The sequence below is a fragment of the Crassostrea angulata genome, chromosome 10 (assembly GCF_025612915.1).
Source record: "Crassostrea angulata isolate pt1a10 chromosome 10, ASM2561291v2, whole genome shotgun sequence".
In the NCBI taxonomy this organism is placed as follows: domain Eukaryota; kingdom Metazoa; phylum Mollusca; class Bivalvia; order Ostreida; family Ostreidae; genus Magallana; species Magallana angulata.
The window spans coordinates 15,115,775-15,135,132 of NC_069120.1; the positions used below are offsets into that span (position 1 = coordinate 15,115,775).

At 33.8% G+C, this 19,358-nt stretch overlaps 2 protein-coding genes across 3 annotated transcripts; one reads left to right on the top strand and one right to left on the bottom strand.

Moving 5' to 3' along the window:
- Positions 1–66: 66 nt before the first annotated feature.
- On the bottom strand, positions 67–12,866 carry LOC128164485 (HBS1-like protein). Of its 2 annotated transcripts, XM_052828329.1 has the most exons (17): positions 12,709–12,865; positions 10,926–10,994; positions 10,636–10,782; positions 10,302–10,436; positions 9,680–9,733; positions 4,903–5,278; positions 4,421–4,503; positions 3,937–4,096; positions 3,735–3,847; positions 3,456–3,572; positions 3,061–3,294; positions 2,287–2,460; positions 1,686–1,785; positions 1,425–1,524; positions 1,028–1,128; positions 782–926; positions 67–675 (listed from the first exon to the last, which is right to left on the bottom strand). In XM_052828329.1, exons 1-17 carry the CDS (start codon positions 12,749–12,751, stop codon positions 631–633), a joined length of 2,196 nt encoding a protein of 731 aa, XP_052684289.1. In that variant the 5' UTR covers positions 12,752–12,865; the 3' UTR covers positions 67–630. The 2 variants fall into 2 exon arrangements, with proteins under 2 accessions (XP_052684289.1, XP_052684290.1); XM_052828330.1 differs by lacking the exons at positions 67–675; positions 782–926; positions 1,028–1,128; ... (7 more) ...; positions 4,421–4,503; positions 4,903–5,278 and adding an exon at positions 7,389–9,414 and having other exon boundaries at positions 12,709–12,866.
- Positions 12,867–13,027: 161 nt separating this feature from the next.
- LOC128166410 (inosine triphosphate pyrophosphatase-like) lies at positions 13,028–18,815 on the top strand. Its single transcript, XM_052831561.1, is given in 5 exon segments — positions 13,028–13,086; positions 17,417–17,539; positions 17,838–17,915; positions 17,917–18,031; positions 18,327–18,815. Coding segments are annotated over 5 exon segments (630 nt in total). The 5' UTR covers positions 13,028–13,053; the 3' UTR covers positions 18,608–18,815.
- Positions 18,816–19,358: the final 543 nt, after the last annotated feature.

The following is a 19,358-nucleotide window of genomic DNA, read 5'->3' on the forward strand; positions in this document are numbered from 1 at the left end:
ATAGGGCGCCCGCATTATGGCCCTTATAATAAACAAGCCAAATAACTTTTATAAAAAATGCAACACTTTTTAGAAATCACATTATTTATTTTCAATTTAAAAGCAATCGAACATAGTTTAATCACATTTGGTGGTATATCACCAACAAATACCATGACCAAGCCTGAACAATGATTTAAGAATTGTAATAAAAACTCTTTAACCAGAATCCTCCATCTCTTGTGTTCATTTGGAAATAAGGAGCAACATGCAAATCTGTAACAAACAAATATAAAGCTGTCTCTTCCTCAGATTAGATAAGTTCTCTAATTCAAGATTAGAAGAAAAACTAAATTATAGAATTTGTTGTCCCTAACAAATGGCTGAACATTACAGTACAAACAAGATTTGGACAAAGAGATGAACAACAAAACAGGTCAACACATTGCAGAAATCAAATATCAGATACATGCTTGGGAAATCCCAAAGACTGCTAAAAACTTCAATGTTTCATTAATAAATATTTCACCGCTCAGGTCACGACTCAATACATGTACACCTAGCATGAACTATGCATTTATCAAAGCATAAATCATACGACCATGGCAATCATAAAACATCATCATGCAGCTACTGCCAGGTCAAAATGCTTCATTCTGTTGAGTTTTCTTCTGTTTTTGACTTTGTTTTAAGAACCTAAAATCAAAGGAGAAAAAAAAACCATAAATCTATAATAGAATCCATATACATGTATAAAATCTGTTTTGTTTTAGTGCATTAAAACAGTGAATGAACTAATTACCTCCTCCACCAGCCCAGCAGCTATTGTATGGCCTCCTTGTCGCAGCATAAACCTGCCCAGATCTTTGTAATCTTTGTACATCTCTAGACAGACTGGCCGCTCAAACTCGATCTCCACCACAGCACTGCTGTTCTTTACCAGGCATCTACAAACACAGCCATAACATGAATTGACCTAACCATGACGACTTGATCTTGGACATTCAAATCTAGCTCTTCAGTAGGACTTTCAAGAAAATGTACATACTTGGGTTTATTTTTTATGACTTCTCCTGTATTCTTATTGAGTTGACAGTTCAGGCGTTTAATAATGGCAGGCTCTGTTATAGATTGATAATGAAACACGACCTACAATACACCAAAAAAAAACCATGACAAACAAGGCTATTGATGTAAAACAATGTTTCCCGAATGATTAGTTCGTTAAAGTACATTGTACCTATAGTTTCAATCAAATCAGTTTTCAATAAACCAACATCTAGAAGTGGCATTTTTGAACAACTGACTGGAATTGTTGCAGAATTTTCTTTTGATAATATTTGTATCTTTCATTTTTTTAAATTTTATCAACATAAATAATATCTCACTAATATATAAATAATTTTTTTAAAAACCTATGTGTATGAAAGCATCTTGCTTCTTACGGTAAATCCTCTAGTGATGGGCAATTCTAAGTTAAAAATGACAATTCTTGCACGAATCCTCATGGCAGACTTAATAGGATTCTGTGGATCACATAGAACACTACCTGTAAAACGAAAATTAGAGAATTCAAAATCTCAGTACCTGGTATATTAACTCAATAAAAATATCCAAGATAAATGGGTTGTATTCAACGAATATTGATGAAACCACATTAATACCGGTACATGCATTCTAAGAACTGTGAGGTAACATCTTAGTACCTACCAACATTTACATGAGCCATGTCCATGCCTGTTAAAACAACAGTTACGTGATCCCCAGCAAATCCGCAAGTGTTATCTGAATCATCCATTGTTACAGCTAGAAAATAAATCTATCTGATTTATCGGTAGTTCACTGCAAACTTCAACAAACAATACAAAGAAAATAATTTTCCTGTCACTTAAACCTTCATTTTTACCATGTCATTTTACAATGCATTTTAAATGCATCAATACTTAAGAAATTAAAATCTTGTTTTACTCATTCACATGAGTGCAATATCTACCGATAGTTTTAATTAATTAGAACTAAACATGTGTACACAATTTGCAATTTAGTCAAATTTCAGTATTCACCATGGAATCATTAGATTTCATGGTGGCTTAATTTTCGAGGAATTTGTGGGTACCTATCATCCACGAATTGAGTTCCTCCACGAATTAATAAATTATGGTTATAAAACCATATCTCCTTTTTTAAGGATAATAGAATACATGAAAATATGTAGTAAAATTTAAGCAATCCACTAAAATTGGCCCCCACAAATATTAATGACTCCACGGTAACTGTCCGCTTGTAGTCAACCTGAAGAAGTGCTACCTTTAACAACAGCTAGGTCTCCAGCGGGTTGTACCAGGACTCTGTCACCAGCTTGCACGGAGCCTGAGCTAACCCGCCCCACCACACTGAATCCACTTCCCAGCCCCTTAAAAACATCACTGATGATCAGACGGAAAGGTTTGTCCATGGGGCGTTCAACAGCCTTGAACTTGTCTACAAAATTGATAAATATATCTTTCTTGCTCTTAAAGTTATACAGTAAAACTTGGTTACAGCAAAGCCCTAGGGACCAGTGAATTTACCTCACTATATTCGTAATTTGATGTCTGTGTATGACTATTTCATAATAATAATTATAGCAAATTTATTACATACAAACTGTTTTCTTCAACAAGATTGCAATATATGCTTATTGAGACATAAATTAGAAATGCATTCTTTCTATACTAGTATTGCTGACTTTTAAAACTATAAAGAAATTAGTTATAAAAGTTTTAAATTTTGTTATTTGTCACCTCTGCTGGACAAAAAAATCAATCCGCTATATCCGTAAATTCGTTATATCCAAATTTGTTATAACTGTAAACTTTTGCAAGGAATTGTTAACAACTTTGATGTGGACTCTAGAAAACTTCGCTATATCCAAGATTTCACTATATCCATGTTGTACTACATGTGTATATATTAAAATGAGTTTTACTAAAAAGAACTTTACTTCGAATTCTGGTTTTTAGAGTAAAAATGAAATCAGCTTTCAAGCTGATTCAGTCTTGACCATTATTTTTTTTGAAAGCTAAGTTTATGTGTATCTACCTATTTGTTCCACCAGTGTGCTTCCTTTATACCATGAGGCAAGCTTTGGCTCCGAGACTGCTTTTGTCAGGTTCTCTCCCCCTAGTCCACTGCAGGGAATGTAGGACAAATCAATGTCCTTATACCCTGCCTGTTTTAAAAAGAGTCCCAATTTTTTCACTATGTCATCATAACGGCTCTGTGACCAATCCACAGTATCCATCTTGTTGACTGCTACCAACAACTGGGACACACCTGTTGGTCAAGTACACTTTAACTGTATAGGAACTAATGTACAGGCACTTGATATGATCGTGTAGTAAACAACAATTAGGTATACAAATGTTTCATCAAATTTTATGATCTTATAAATCAAATTTCTTGTGTATTTATTTCAAACAAAGGATTAAACCAACCTAATGATCGCGCCAACAGAGCGTGTTCTCTGGTCTGTCCACCTGACTCGAACCCTGTCTCAAACTCCCCCCTCGTGGCATTGACCACCAGAATAGCAACATCAGCCTGGGCAGCACCTAATACATGTACATAAATGTTTAAACACAATAAGTAGCAATATCATTGTCTTCGTATCTAACTGTGAAGAAAACATGTATGAAGTTATTCATGCAATTCAATGTCAAAGTCAAATTCTACAATTCCTTCTATGAACTACTGTTAGTTGACAAGTTCAATACCTGTGATCATATTTGGAATAAAGTCCTTATGTCCAGGTGCATCTAACAGTGTTATCTGTTTATGAGGAGTTTCAAATGCTGTCTGAGCAATGTCCATAGTTACCCCCCTTGTCCTGTAATTGATACATAAATAACATGTTTCAAAGGTAATCAAACCCGATGCAAATAATAAAGTCAGTGCAAGCTAACTTTTCTTTCCTACCTTTCTTCTTCTGTTTCATCCAAGACCCATGCAAAAGCAAAGGATCCTTTCCCCCTTTTCTTTGACTCCTGTTCGTATTTGTGCATGGCTCTCTTGTTGACCATGCCCATCTGATACAACAGGTGCCCCATCAATGTACTCTTACCAGCATCCACATGACCTGTGAAATTTATTGGTAGATTTATTGGTACTATCTGATCTTACTGATATGGTTTAATACTACTACTGTAACGGGTTATTTCAGCCTGTGGTTTTTTTTTTGCCCTTGTGAACAGTTTTATTATGTCTTTATTTCGCCCACACACAGTTAGAAATTGATCCTCTTTTTAATTAACATAGTTACTTTAATATTGTTTTGAATTCATCCAGTCTTGAATTTGCCAGCTGACAATGCTGGTGAAAGAATCATACACTATTCTGTGTATGATCTAAGGCATGGTTTTCTACAGATAACCTACCTAGTAATGTTGACATTTCTACTTACCAATGACAACCAAGTTCAGAAGATCTTTGCCTGTTTTTCTTCTTTCATATTCTTCCTTTAGTTTGGCTTTGTCTTGTTTTACTCTAAAGAATGTAGAAATGCAAATGAAAGCCAATATATCTCAATATTTTTTCGATAAACTATAAAATAAACACAAAGAATTTCTTAGTATAAAGATGAATCTATTTGTTGTACATATGCTACTGCAGATCTTTTATGGTTTGCATGCTAAAGCTTGCTCAATATCAATTTATCTCTTCCAATGATTTTCACAATCAAAGGAAATACTATACTCTATATATTTCACTCAGATCGTATCAATAATTATTCTTTAGACTTGAACATAATTACCATATAAATATATAATTTTAAATAATTTAATAAATTTCTGTGACACAATATGGCTAGTAATATAATTACTACACGATTTAGACGTACATGTATCTTTAACAGTACCATACAATCCCATCGTTCTGACTTACTTTGAAGTACTTTTGGGAGTTGCTGGAACACTGCTGCTAGATGATTTACTTGGAGTGTCTAAGTCCCTACCAACAAGGTCTCCGACTAGGTCTATTTCAGAATTCACTGCCTGAAGTTTGGAATCATTTAACACTGCACTGTCTGTGACATCCACTTCATTGTTTGCATTTAGATTCCCTGCCTTTGTGCGCAAGTCTTTCACAGTATTCTTCTCAGTACCGAACACAGTTTCTGAGTTATTTGCAGATTTAACAGTCTGATTTGAGGTTTCCAGTTTTATTTGTGAGGTGGCAGAGGTAGCTTGGGCTAAGTCCGAGGTTGTATTTTTCTTGACTGGAGTTTTTAATTGAACAGTGGGCTGAACAGGTGCAAACTCTGATTGAAAAATAAAAATAGGACAATTCTTTTTTATGTATCAATTGTTCCTACCATGAACTAACCCTTATATGAACACAACATTTAAAAAATATCCAAAATTACACACCAACACTTCTACTTACCTTTAGTGACCACAACAAATTAATTAGACAAAAATGAGTGCCAAAATTACCATTCAAATTCATTTTCTGAAAAAAATCAGCAAACAATTGCTGATTCAAAATAACCCTGTATACAATATCCTGAAAAAATATGTTTTCCATCATAGAAAAGGTCACTCAGCCTCAACAGTCTCCAAGGGAGCATTGATACACTTATGCAGAATAATTAGAAGTAATAAAGAACAAGAGGCCCAGGGGCCACATCGCTCAGCTGAGCAACAATTGCCTTAATTCTGATCAAATTAGCATCACAGTATCAAAATATCTTGACAACTAGGTACAGTAGATCTTGCTAAAAAAAAATTAAAATCTACCAATTTTTATCCACCTCTTTTTTGGGGGTAAATACCAAGCCCCTTTTGTTGTTGTACCTGTAAGAAGATTTGTCTCTATTCCTATGTATCCCCCCCCCCCCCCCCCCCCCCATTTCGTGGCCCCTAGGGAATCATGGTTTCATCAAACTTAAATCTGCATAACCTGTGCTTTCACACTAAGTTCTGAGTTTTGAACCGAAAACTTTCCCAGAATATTTTTAAAGATTTTCTCTATATAATCCTATGTAAAAATTCAAACCGCCATCACGGCCCCGCCCTATCACTAGGGACTGTGATTTTGCAAACTTGAATATACAATACCCGAGGATGCCTCTACACAAGTTTAAGCTTTTCTGGCCAAGTAGTCTTTAAAAAGAAGATTTTTAAAGATTTTCTCTATATATTCCTATGTAAAAATTCATCCCCCATTGTGGCCTCACCCTACCCCTGGACTATTATTTAAACAAACTTGAATCTATACGATCTGGGGATGCTTCCACTCAAATTTGTGCTTCCTGGCCTAATAGTTTTGAGAAGAATATTTTTAAAGATTTTCTCTATATATAAAAATTCATCCCCCATTATGGCCCCACCCTACCCCCAGGGACCATGATTTGAATAAACTTGAATCTACATTATCTGAGGATGGTTACACGCCAAATTGAGCTTTCCTGGCCTAATAGTTTTTTGAGAAGAAGATTTTTAAAGATTTTCTCTATATATTCCTATGTAAAACTTGATCCCCTTCTTGTGGCCCCACCCTACCCACAGGGACCATGATTTGAACAAACTTGAATCTACACTAACTGAGGATGTTTCCATTTTAATTTGAGCTTTCCTGGCCTAATAGTTTTTTAGAAGAAGATTTTTAAAGATTTTCTCTATATATTCCTATGTAAAACTTGATCCCCCTCTTGTGGCCCCTTCCTACCCCCGGGGACCATGCTTTGAACAAACTTGAATCTACACTACCTGAGGATGCCTCCATACAAGTTTAAGCTTTTCAGGCCGAATAGTTTTTGAGAAAAAGATTTTGAAAAATACCATCAAATTTTCAATAATTCTCAATTATCTCCCCTTTAAAGAGGGCGTGGCCCTTCATTTGAACAAACTTGAATCCCCTTCACCTAGTGGTACTGTGTGCCAAATTTGGTTGAAATCTGCCCAGTGGTTCTTGAGAAGAAGATGAAAATGTGAAAAGTTTACGACGACGACGACAACGCCGACAGACAACGGACAAATTGTGATCAGAAAAGCTCACTTGAGCCTTTGGCTCAAGTGAGCTAAAAATGATAATACGCAAAGGACACTTTTTTGGGGGGGGGGGGGGGGGATGTAAGTTATATAATAGCTTGGGGTGCAATTTTACTTGGATTAACTTCGTCAATAATTGATAGTTTTTTTCAAGCAATAGTCAAGTACTTGTTGCACTACTTCAAAACTTAATAAAAAAAAAATTATGTAACAAATAATCTATGGTTATAAATTGAGAAACTCTCAGTGCATGTAATTAAACACTTCCCTGAAACACTCTAAACTATGAACTTTTGTAGAATTTAATTTTTGTTACCATGATAAATTATACTTAAATCATTAAAATACTTCCTTTCAAATCAAAGAATTTACATAAAACAGGACATGAAAGCTGCCTTTATTTATCAAAAGAATTATAAATACATTACATAAAAACAATGAAAACATGAGAAATATGAAGTATATATAATTCTAAAAATTACAAAAAATAGTTGAATGCTCTTTAAAGTATTTACAAAATATACATCGCTATTATCTAATTTATCTTGAGATTGAATTCATTACTTTTACTCTGGTGATCAGAAAAACCATCTTCATACATAATAACATATAGTTTGCATTAATATATTTCTTACAAGACTTAGCATTAAGATTTGATCAACCTTATATTACATTTAGTACAGGTATCACTTCTAAATTGTTCATCATTATTGCCAAAAAACATTATGCCTTATTCATTAATCATGTTTTCATAAATTTATTTAATACATTTCCTAAGCTTTTATCATTCAAAAAACAAATGGGAGGAAGAAAGTTCATTTCCTGAGAGGAAACTTTTTTCATTTGGAATCATTTCTCTCTTTTGAGCGTGTGAATGCTCTCTTCTGCTTCTCTTTGATAATATCATCTGGGGAGGGTGTTGAGAAATCAAATGGCACTAATTTCACCTGATGCTCTGGGGAATGATGACAAGTGATTTGTTTTTGTTTGGCATATGAAAATGGCCCCTGAGATGGGGAATCATTATTTTTTAGTTTATTTTTAAATGCTCCAAACCTTCCACAAATAACTTTTCCAAAACAAGACGGCCCTTTTGTGATGTTTACCAAAGCATCAAAATCTAAACTGAGCTTTTCAATGACAAGATCTTCTGCAGTTTTTCCTTCATGAAGTACATCAGAATCTTCCCTACTGTCTACAGTTTGAGTATCATTCCCTTTCAATTGTTTAATTTTCTTTGATTTGTCTTTCAAAAAATTGCCTGACCTTTCTTTGACTAAATCTCTAAGTGACAACCCTTGGGCAGAAGGCTGACTGACTGTAGTAACTTGCTGTCCATCTTTGGATTGTGGATTGTCACTGTCACTTGATTTCTCCTTGTTTTGTTTGACTAGGTCACTCAGACTGACATTTTTTGTTTCGGTTTCTCTTTCTTCCTTTTGTTTTGCAACTTGCATTAGAGATATTCCAGACTGACTGAGTGGTGTTTTGTGTTTTGATGCAAGTTGAGCAAGAGAAATTCCCTTTCCTTTTTGTTCTACATCAGTCTTGGTGCATGATTCATTTTTATGCTTCAGGGCCAACTGAGCAAGAGATTTTTCCTTTGACAATTTTTCATTCACAGTCGCAGTTATATTGGATGTTTGTTTGTGTTTTTGTGCTAGTTGTGCTAAAGATGTCTTAGGGGATTTCTCCAGATGAAGTTCTTTAGAGGTGTTTAATAATTGTGTTAAAGATGCTCCTTTCTTCCCTAGAATGGATTGGTTTTTGGTCTCTTTTGCTGCCAGATCAGCAAGACTTACTCCTGAGGATTTTGATATCATGGTTCCTTCAGAAGTTTCCTTCTGTTTTGCTGCTAGTAATGCTAAAGATGGTTTCTTCTCTTCAACACTTGTACCAACTTTGTGTTTAGTGGCTAGCTGGGCTAGAGATAAAACTTTAACTCCAGAATCTAAGACAGACACTTTCTGTCCTGCAGGCTGAGCTACAGATGGAGTTTGCTGTTCTGATGTTATTTGAGCAAGAGAACCTCCTTTCTTAGCTAATGCCAGTTGTGCCAGAGATGATGGTTTCCGTTTAGCTGCTAATTGAGCAAGTGATAGTCTTGACTTGTTTTCACCTGTACTCTCTCCTTGGAACAGACCTTTATGTGTCTGTGGAGCTCCCTCATGTTTTTTTGCTAACTGGGATGATGGTCTGGCGGGTTCACAAAAATCATTCGCGGTGGAGTTTGATTTCTCGGGAGATAATGTTTTTACAGTTTTCAAATTATTCTGAACAACATTCTGCGATGGGCCAAAATGTAAAATTTTGGGCGACATTTTAGTTAAGTTTGAAAATATGCTGGTGTCACCACCATCAGCTTCTAATGATTCTAAAAAACTATCAAAGTCATCATCTTCATCTTACCTTACCATCGCCAAATATTTCAGCAAAATACCATCATTTTCAACAAAGAGATGACAGAAAGCAGAACAACACATGCAGCCAATCACCAACAGGTTGAGAGGTCATGAAAAAAAAAGGAGGGCAAAATGTTAAGCGATGAAAAAAGGTGCGGGAGAACAACTACTGAGAATAATACCAAATAAAGTTACTTAAATTTAATTCACTTTTAATGATGCTTTTTTTTTATCATTTAATGGAATCTACAGAGAGGAGATAGTCACCTTGTCTGTTTGCTCGCCTGTCAGGCCTTGGTTCTCTTTGTGGCTTAGGCGCCTCTAATAAAAACAAAATGTAAACATAGAAAATATCATCCATATCAACATATGCAATTAAGGAATAGATTGAATTTTTACTAATGTTGTATGATATAACATAATTGACGACGTTAATGAAAAGTTGGAAACATCTCCTTCTGACCAAAGTTGTGATGCATCATATAACATTTGTAAATACAATGTATTGAATTCATCACTACCAGAAAATTTTGAAAATAAGATAATTTTGCCTCAAAATTTCATGAAATTGTTATTCAATTTAAATGTAACATCAAACTGATTCATACAAATTTGACATGTACTGAATTTGATATAGGTAAGATCTGGCACACAATATTACGAAATTTCTTTAAACAATCAAACAGAACTTCACAACAACACTTAAAAGATTACGCCATAACTTTCTCTCCCTAAGAGTTGACATTTGCTTTCATATAATACAGAAAATAACACAGAAAATTATCAAATGATTTCAAGTACAAGTTCTGAAACAACCATCACTGTTTACCGGTATAAACAATCCTTTTGGGCTGATATCAATAATGTAATAGAAAAATGCTTAATTTACCGCTTTGATTCAGAAGTTCATTCAATGCAGCTTGAATGTTGTATTGGTGTTTGACCACAGCCTGAGACACGATGTGCTCTGGAATGGTGTCGCCTATCACATTCACTATTTCCTCTTTACAGGAATTTAATTTAGCTGCAATAAAAATAACTTTACTGTTAACTTAACACAGTGTTCATATCATTGTTATTTTTATTACATAGACCAGATACATGCATAATCTTGCAATTTATTTCACCTCACTAGTTTCCTAACTAATTGTTATTACATTAGTATCAATGGTTAAATGGGAATAAATGCAGACTGAACTTTTAAAAGCTGTTACAGAGCTTACCTTGTTCAACATCATCAAGTTTGAGGTTGTCCCTCCCAGAGTCACTGAGGGGCTCTGGGTCACTTTCATCCTCCTCCTCGGGAATACCCTCCTCCATGTAGGATGACAAGTTGACATCTCTTTCTCGATTAAATGTGAATTGTGCAGCTGCAACAAATGTTTTTTTAATATGTTATTGCTAAAAAATTTCACAAACTCAGTTTTTTCTCAATTACACAAATGCAAAATTGAGGTACATGTATTTAAATTTCCTGAATTTTGATATATTTTGTTTATATGTTCTACTGCACCTGTGGCTGGTGAGACACAGTAGCTATCATCATAGGAATGTCCATAGACTTCATCTTCATCAAAATATTCTGAAAAATAAATCTGCAGTAGGTAAGTTTGGAATGCAAATTATAATTAATCCTTAATAAATTTGTTTCACAGCAATACATGTATATAATTTCCATCTTTGAAAGCATCTTGCTGGTTGATAACAATGACATACTGACATATCAAGTACTGGTACATTATATATCCCAATTTAATACATAGATGATATCTGTGGCGGTAAAAAGGAAAGATTAGCTGATAATCTACAAAGGTCAATCATTTTTAGGGACATCTGAGTAAAAGGATTCAATACACAAACAAAAATAGAAAGTCTACTGGGATTTTGCATTGCAACAGATAGTAGAAAGTACCCAGATGATAATTTTCGAAAATTATGTAAGGTGTCCCTAATACTTTCCAATGGAGAAAAGATGTAAACATTTCCCATCATAAATCTCAGTAAGGATTTGCTCTCGCTCATGATAGCTTCTCCTCACAAAAATTAGGTACGTGTATTTTTGTTAAAATTATAGTCAAAAAGCAACTGTAACAGTAACCTGGAACAGACTGTAGTATAATTAAAGAATTCAATTGTACAGCTACTTGACAAAGAATTATAAAACAGTAACTGTTGCTTACAATTCTATATAATGCCCTGACTACATGTATAACAGGTTGGAACCAATCACCCAAATGGGATTTAACAGCCCGTTTGGGTTGTAATAGCCCAAATGGGACATAAATAAGTGCAAAAAATAAAAAAATTTAACTTCTAACTTTTTAGAAAAAGTTGCTTACCAAAAGTTGTTCCATTACATCTATTCTAATGCGGAATCAAATCAAATCAAATTTTTTTTATTTTTTGCACTTAAAATTTATATCCCATTTGGGCTTTTATATCCCAAACAGGTTATTATATCCCATTTGGGCGATTGGTCCCAACTAGTTAGAATGTTCTATTGTTAAAATGACAGATGTCCTACGGACCAGGTTTAACGATAGAATTCGTCCCATACACTCGCTTCGTAGCATATAAAAAAATTATATTGCGCTGTATCTCGCCTAACTTTTCATATGATTGGTCTCAAATACCTACAATGTTGCTATTTTATAATCCCATATTTCCACATTAACTGTTTTTGCAACGAAATCGCTGCCACTTTTAACATCACGTTTGAAAATTTGCTGTTTATGGTCGCCATGTTAATGATAAAATCCGAGACATTCCGAGTGAGATTTCTGACAAAATGGCAGGCAAATTCAAACATGTATTTTAACAAAATGCATTGGTACGACTCATTAAATGGATATTTTGTGGACTAAACTACATCTGCATGTTCACAAAGGTTTGTCATGTATAAAAATGTGTTTTTCCCCATCAGATTATTCTTAACAGACTTAAAATCGATGCAAAGCTGATCCGCTTCGCAGCTGTTACATTGCAAGTATACGGGACGAATTCTTACTGTGACCTGAGCGTAGCCTGGTCCCGGTAAGATTATTCTTTCTAGGTCCCATCCTGTATAATAACATAGGGGTTGTTCACCTTTTGGGTAAATCGACATTGAGGCATGAAACTGCTAATCGGTCTGTTGGGTACATGTGAACAAGTGGGCAAGTTGTAGTGTACCCGTTAATTACAAAATCGTATGGTTTTAAAATAACATTTTACCGCTCGACAAACAGTCGCAGTAACATATCCTGTAAGTGGTATCGTATCATACATGTAACAATTTTAAAGAGTTGACCACATACCATCCTCAAAGTTCATTGTGCGTACGTTACGGTGCCTGGACATTTTGAATGTATTATTTGGTACAAGACAGAAATGTTATGTTGGAAAATATGACATATTCATCGCCGCGTTGGCTGTGTTCCCTTTCTTACACAAAAGCAGGATGATAATATTAGCCGCAATGACGTATTTATTAATAAACAAGTAAGTGGTGTCAAATGCACATAATCTTGATGGGTTTAAAGTAATATGGTTATAGAATTGCATATTTTAATACACATTGGTTTAAAACTAAATTTTTACTGAGATAAAAAAAATAATAATACGAAAATACCACTAAAAATATCTAAATCGAAAGTAAACACATGTGGGCTCGTGTTGTGGTTTCGAAGTATTTCGTAAGTCTATGATTTTTTTTTTTTACTTCTATTTGATACGATTCAGATGTAAATGCTGAATATATACACATGCAAATTTCCCTGGTCTACAGATAGCCAATACAATGATTACAATATATATCAGGGACCTTACTTGAATCCATATTTAAAAGGGACGGGGGGGGGGGGGGGGGGGGGCAAATTGTCAAGAAACTTTGGCATAGTTATAGCTATGGCACGCCAAATTCACAAAAATGAGCTAAACAAAGTGTCACAGTCGAAAACAGTTTCACAGTCGATAAACTAGGTTTATCAGCTGTTAACTATAGTTTACGGATCCTAAACTATAGTTAACAATTCGTTAACTATAGTTTACATCTGTGAAACTATATTCCACGAATGTAAACTATAGTTTACGAATGATAATCATAATTTATCTATCTGTAAAAAACGTTAACAATAGATTTTGCTGATAAATATAGATTCACATTTGTTAATTATAATTTACAATCGTAAACTATAGTTAAGGGTTGTTAATTATAGTTTCACAAATCGTGAAACTACATTTATCAGACAAATTCACAAAAATGAGCTAAACATAGTTTCACAGTCAATAAACTAGGTTTATCGACTGTTAACTATAATTTAGGGATCCAAAACTATTGTTAACGACGTTAATCGATATATCACGTCTGTAAACTATAGTTAACGCGATAATCTATGTTTCACATCTGTTAACTATAGTTAACATTGGAAACAATCATTTGCAATTGTTAAACATAGTTTATCTGATAAATATAGTTTCACCATTGTGAAACTATGATTAACAACTCTAAACTATAGTTCACGAATGCAAATTGTATCTGATAAATATAGTTTCACAATCGTGAAACTATATTTATCAACTCTAAACTATAGTTTACAAATGTTGATCTATATTTATCAGCAAAATCTATTTTTAACGTGTATTTCCAGACAGAAAAACATAGATTTGCATTCGTAAACTATAGTTTACAGATGTGAAATATAGATTTACGTCGGTAGCTATAGTTTAGGATACGTAAACTATAGTTAACAGCCGATAAACCTAGTTTATCGACTGTGAAACTATGTCTTGCTAATTTATGTGAATTTGGCGTGCTATAGATTTGTAAACCATAGTTTACTGATCATAAAACTTATTTATCAGATAAACTATGTTTAACAACTGCAAATGATTGTTTTCAGAGTTAACTATAGTTTACAGATGTGAAACATAGATTATCGCGTTAACTATAGTTTACAGATGTGAAATATAGATAAACGTCGGTAACTATAGTTTACAATCCGTAACTATAGTTAACAGTCGATAAACCTAGTATGTTTAGCTCATTTTTGTGAATTTGGCGTGCCATATATAGCTGATCATAACTCATAAATTGGCACCAATACACAGGTATACAAACCCTTTGATTTTGTAACACTCATTTGCACAACCAAAACAATGTGGCCAAGGTGTAGTATTTTTACATTCAATACATTGTCTAAGATTTTGCACTTTTAATTCCTTGTTTAATGTATTGGCTGTATGTTTGATGATACTTTTGTACTGCCATGGAATAAGTGCATAAAATTTTATAATTTTATTGTGATTGAATAACACGGTGATGTAAAATGTATGTCAGGTGAAACCTGAACAGCAAATACCTAACATATTGAAGTGTGAAGAGGTCTAGCTTATACATCTATAATTATAGAGGTTGTATAGGTATAGCAGTGATGAAAGTGATATATGCCAAACTATGCCAAACTTTGCCCTTTACGAGTAGTGTTAATTAATTGAATGTATTTTTATTTTGAATATGTTCAGCACTAAATAACTTCTATATTAATCCGCATGAATAAACAAATACACGTAGTTTCAAAATTTATTGTTTTTGAGCAAGTAGACATAATATTTATTTGTAAAATGTTAGCGTTTTATTTAAAATCATTCCTACAAGACATAAAAATACAAAGTGGGAATTCAATTTTGTTGTCTATCATCTTGGAAAAATCTATATCTTGCTAGAACATCCTGCCAACACACAACACACTGGATTTGGATTAATATTCATTAAGGTTCTATGACTGAAGTTTAAAAAAAATGATGAATTTTTTTTTTTGGCCCAGTAAGTGAAAAGCATACATGCCAATTTTACTTTTGAAAATCTCCATGGGGGATTTTACGCGCGACAACATTTTCTTAGAAGGAATTTTCGCGGACTTTTGTCGTGTAATTGCTTTGCATAAACAGTTGAACTCTTAGAAATTCATTTGTTTTCTTATCTGTTTATCATTTATCCTTAATTGTTTATCAATCAATCTCCTCTTTCAAATGAAATCAAGAATAAAGTACATAGCTTTATTTTCATATAATAGACCAATCTTTAAAATCTCAACAAACAATAAATAGTATGGTATAGCAGCACAAAAAGCACTACCGGTAAGTTCTGCAATGAAGTTGGCAAACAGCACCTCTGCTCTTGTGACATCTACAAAATAAAATGATTAATTAAATTAAATATGAAAAAGCATTTATGGGTCAAGTTGCTATATAAAGTTATTCAAGAAAGTATTTATAATTGTTCCTGACGTGAAAATTTATTATAGATATTATATATTAACTTTAAAAAATTAATAAAAGGAAATTTAGTTACAATTTCATCTTGCTCCAATTTTGATTTCACAAAGAAGTTGATAGCTGCAGGTGTTGATTTCTGGGATTTGATGCTGGCCTGATGGATGGCTGTTCTCATGTGCTTTGTAACATCATTCATTCCACCATGGTCTACCCTAAAATCCCACCCAAAAAAAAACAATTTTTGTTAATCATAAAGTTGAACATATCTATTTTTCTTCTAAATAATGTATTGGCTGTCAATCTGTCCTAGTGTCATGTGTACACAATAGAATGTACCCTGTCAATTTTATGACCTCCTACCATATAGTCAATAAATATATTCAATTGTACTATATGTAAGTTAAACCTACCTATTGCACGGCAATATACATAGTTGTCATCCAATTACGATCCCGATAGCCATCCCAAAAACCGGGAATCTGCCTCCCACTTGCTGAGATATCGGGATAAAAGTTTCATTTTCATTGGTGGTGTAACCCCCCGTACTTGTCGAAGTTTGTGTAAAAATTGTGGCATTTTGCAATCCATACCGATACTTCCCAATCAATTACTATCAAAACACGCTCCTCATTAGGTTTGCAAACACCCAGACACATGTAGTCTACAGGTAATTACACCAATTCACACATCCAGATATACACACACGCGATACAGGTAAACAACAATGGCGGTCATAATCCCGCTTTTTGATTGGTTAGTGTAGACAAGCAGTGCGGGATTTAAAACTTTTGATGGAAATCGGAACTTCTTGTCGTAAAACGGGTTGGATTTTTTGAGAATCGGGATTTCGGGGGATTTTGGCAATCCCGATTGGGATAATGTGATTTGTATTTTTGACCATGTGAAATCGAGAGAATCCCGCAAAAATCGGTATAGCTGGCATGTATGGAAAAGGATAATGACTTAGTTGTTCATTTTCAGTAAAAATATGAAAATTAAGTTATTTCCCATTGGAAATTTATTAAGATAAAATAAAAATACCTGTCTTGCAGCATCACATCTTGAATTTTATGGCATGGGAAACTAACCATAATTATTAATATTATTTTTTGTTATATACAAAACATGAAGACCTATTTGTTTCTTTGCAACAAGCTTTGCTCTAGTTTTGATTAGGAATTAATGAAGACCTAGAATTTATAAGAATAGATTATAATTTATATATTACACATATACAGGTATCCAAGTGTGGAAATCACACGATGTTGACCATCAGCCAGAATTGCATCGTCGGATACCCACGGGTGATCGCGTCTTTTACTTATCAAAAGTAAAAGACGCGGTCACCCGTGGGTATCCGACGATGCCAGAATTGATGCATTTAGTGTTGGCTAAGTAGGAATAATCTATACTGTGGTTTCATCAATATTCGTTGAATACCAATTTTCATGGATTTCGTTGTTTAGTTGATCCACGAAATTAAATGTTCATCGAAGTGCAATTTCTATTAACATTTTGTATTGATATGGTCATTGGCCATGAATTTACCTATCCTTGAAACTGTGATTTTCACTTCATCCACGAAAATTGATACCCTTGAATATTAATGAAACCACATTATTAAATGCTATTTGTTCTCCCTTTGACTCAATGCAATTTGTAGTTTCCATTTCATGTTAATTGAGCAATTTACACTTTATGGAGGCTTTAGTTTGGAATGAAATTATATAATTCTTTATTTAATTTTAGCAAAGAGTTTTCAGTTCTGATGCAAAAATGCAGGAAGAGTTAAAAGAAATTGTTCTATGTACAGGGAATAAAAATAAACTAAAGGAATTCATGCAAATACTAGGACCAGACTTTCCTTACAAGGTAATTGAAACTGAAAATTTATCTTCTTTTCCATCTGTACAGACTACTTAATGTGTTATGATTGGGGTTTTTTATTCTTGAGTTTTTATTTTGCATTAAAAGGTGATCCTTCAGAGTTTCTAAATGAAATAATAGAAATTATTTCTTGAAGATAAAAATGTAAAGGTTTCTTATTTAAGAAATGAGTATTATACAGTGTAGAATTTTTTGCAAAGCTAGTGTCTTTTACTGAACTAACATAACATTTTTTTTTTAAATTAGGATTGTTAATAAACTTTTTTTTTAAAATCCTGTTCAGATCACTAATGTCGATGTTGACTTGCCGGAATTTCAAGGAGAACCCGAGGAAGTGGCCACAGAGAAATGTAAGCTGGCGGGCCGAGCGGTTGAAGTGTCCAGTAGTGACCGAGGATACCAGTCTCTGCTTCAATGCTTTAGGTGGACTCCCGGGTCCCTACATCAAATGGTTCCTTAAAAAGCTAGGACCAGAAGGTATATGTACTAGCTTGCCAAAAAATATCTGTTCCTCTTGATAATATCAGACTTCTGACTTTGTCAGTGTTTATTGATAAAAAATTCATTCAATGCTTTTTGCCATCTTTGTTAGTCAAGATGCACTTTTTTCACAATATGAGTGGGACTACAAAGTATGTAGTGATGCACATGTTCATCAGTTGGTAGGTTTCTAACACAGAACTTTATTTAATTTGCTTTTAAACTTCCTCACAACAATTTAATTTGTTTTTTTAAACAGTTTTGTTTTTCTAATGACTGGAATATTTTACAGGTCTACACAAGATGCTTAGTGGCTTCGAGGATAAGTCAGCTACAGCAATGTGTATTTTAGCCTACAGCTCAGGTGAAAAAGACTCTGAGGTGAAATTATTCTGTGGGAAAACCCCTGGGGAGATTGTGGCGCCCAGGGGACCCAATGATTTTGGCTGGGACCCATGCTTTCAACCTGATGGTTTTAAACAGACCTATGCAGAGATGCCAAAAGAAACAAAAAACACTATTTCACACAGATACAAAGCTGTTGAACTCTTTAAGAAGAATTTCCAAAAGTAATGATCATAACAAATGTAGACAATACAGGAAATCTTTGTGAAAAAGAAAATATCAGAAAATGGGTTTATTCTGTGCTGAAGAAGAAAGCAACCACTTTTGTAACTCTTTTGTATATTATAAAAGTTGACATTTGTTGTTTCTATGTCAAAATGTCAATTTATCTCTGTTCAGAAAAAAAACTTTGCAAATTATCAAGAATCTCAGACTTCTTAATTTGTATTTTTTTGGGACCACAACATCAAGACTTTATTCTGGATATAATATTAATCCAGTCATGTAGATGTTTTATATCTTAAGCTTGTATCGTATTTCATTTTAATCAAAGTTCTAAATAACTCAATTGCCAAGGAGGCAAGAAGGAAGGCAGGTTGTTACATCCAGAAAGTTCTTTTGATTGTAGCTGTGAATCTGTAAAACTCTTCATAGCTTCAAGAACTGTTATCAAAGTATAATAATTTTCGAAAATAGAATGTTTGTCACAAATACTGGCACAACAACGATCTTTCAAGAACCACATTGCATAACAAACCTGGAACCAGAATGATGGAATCAATGAACAATACGGTTGTTTTTATCAAAGATTCTGAGAATAACAAGCCATTGATTTAGTTCTCTGTACATTTCCAGCAATCTTTTAGAAATTCACTGACCCGCAAGATTTCATTCCTATACAGTGAATGCATAAATATGTATTTGGATCTTTCCATTTTAATTTTGGAAATCAAATACAACAGTTGCAGACCTGCATTAT

Excerpts from the sequence above, each read along its gene's own strand:
- LOC128164485 (XM_052828329.1), bottom strand. The coding sequence starts at position 12,751 with ATGTCCAGGCACCGTAACGTACGCACAATGAACTTTGAGGATG. Across the intron at positions 2,461-3,060 it reads CACACTGGTGGAACAAATAG|ACAAGTTCAAGGCTGTTGAA; the intron begins GTAGATACACAT and ends TCAATTTTGTAG. Across the intron at positions 1,129-1,424 it reads CCATCACTAGAGGATTTACC|GTCGTGTTTCATTATCAATC; the intron begins GTAAGAAGCAAG and ends GGTGTATTGTAG.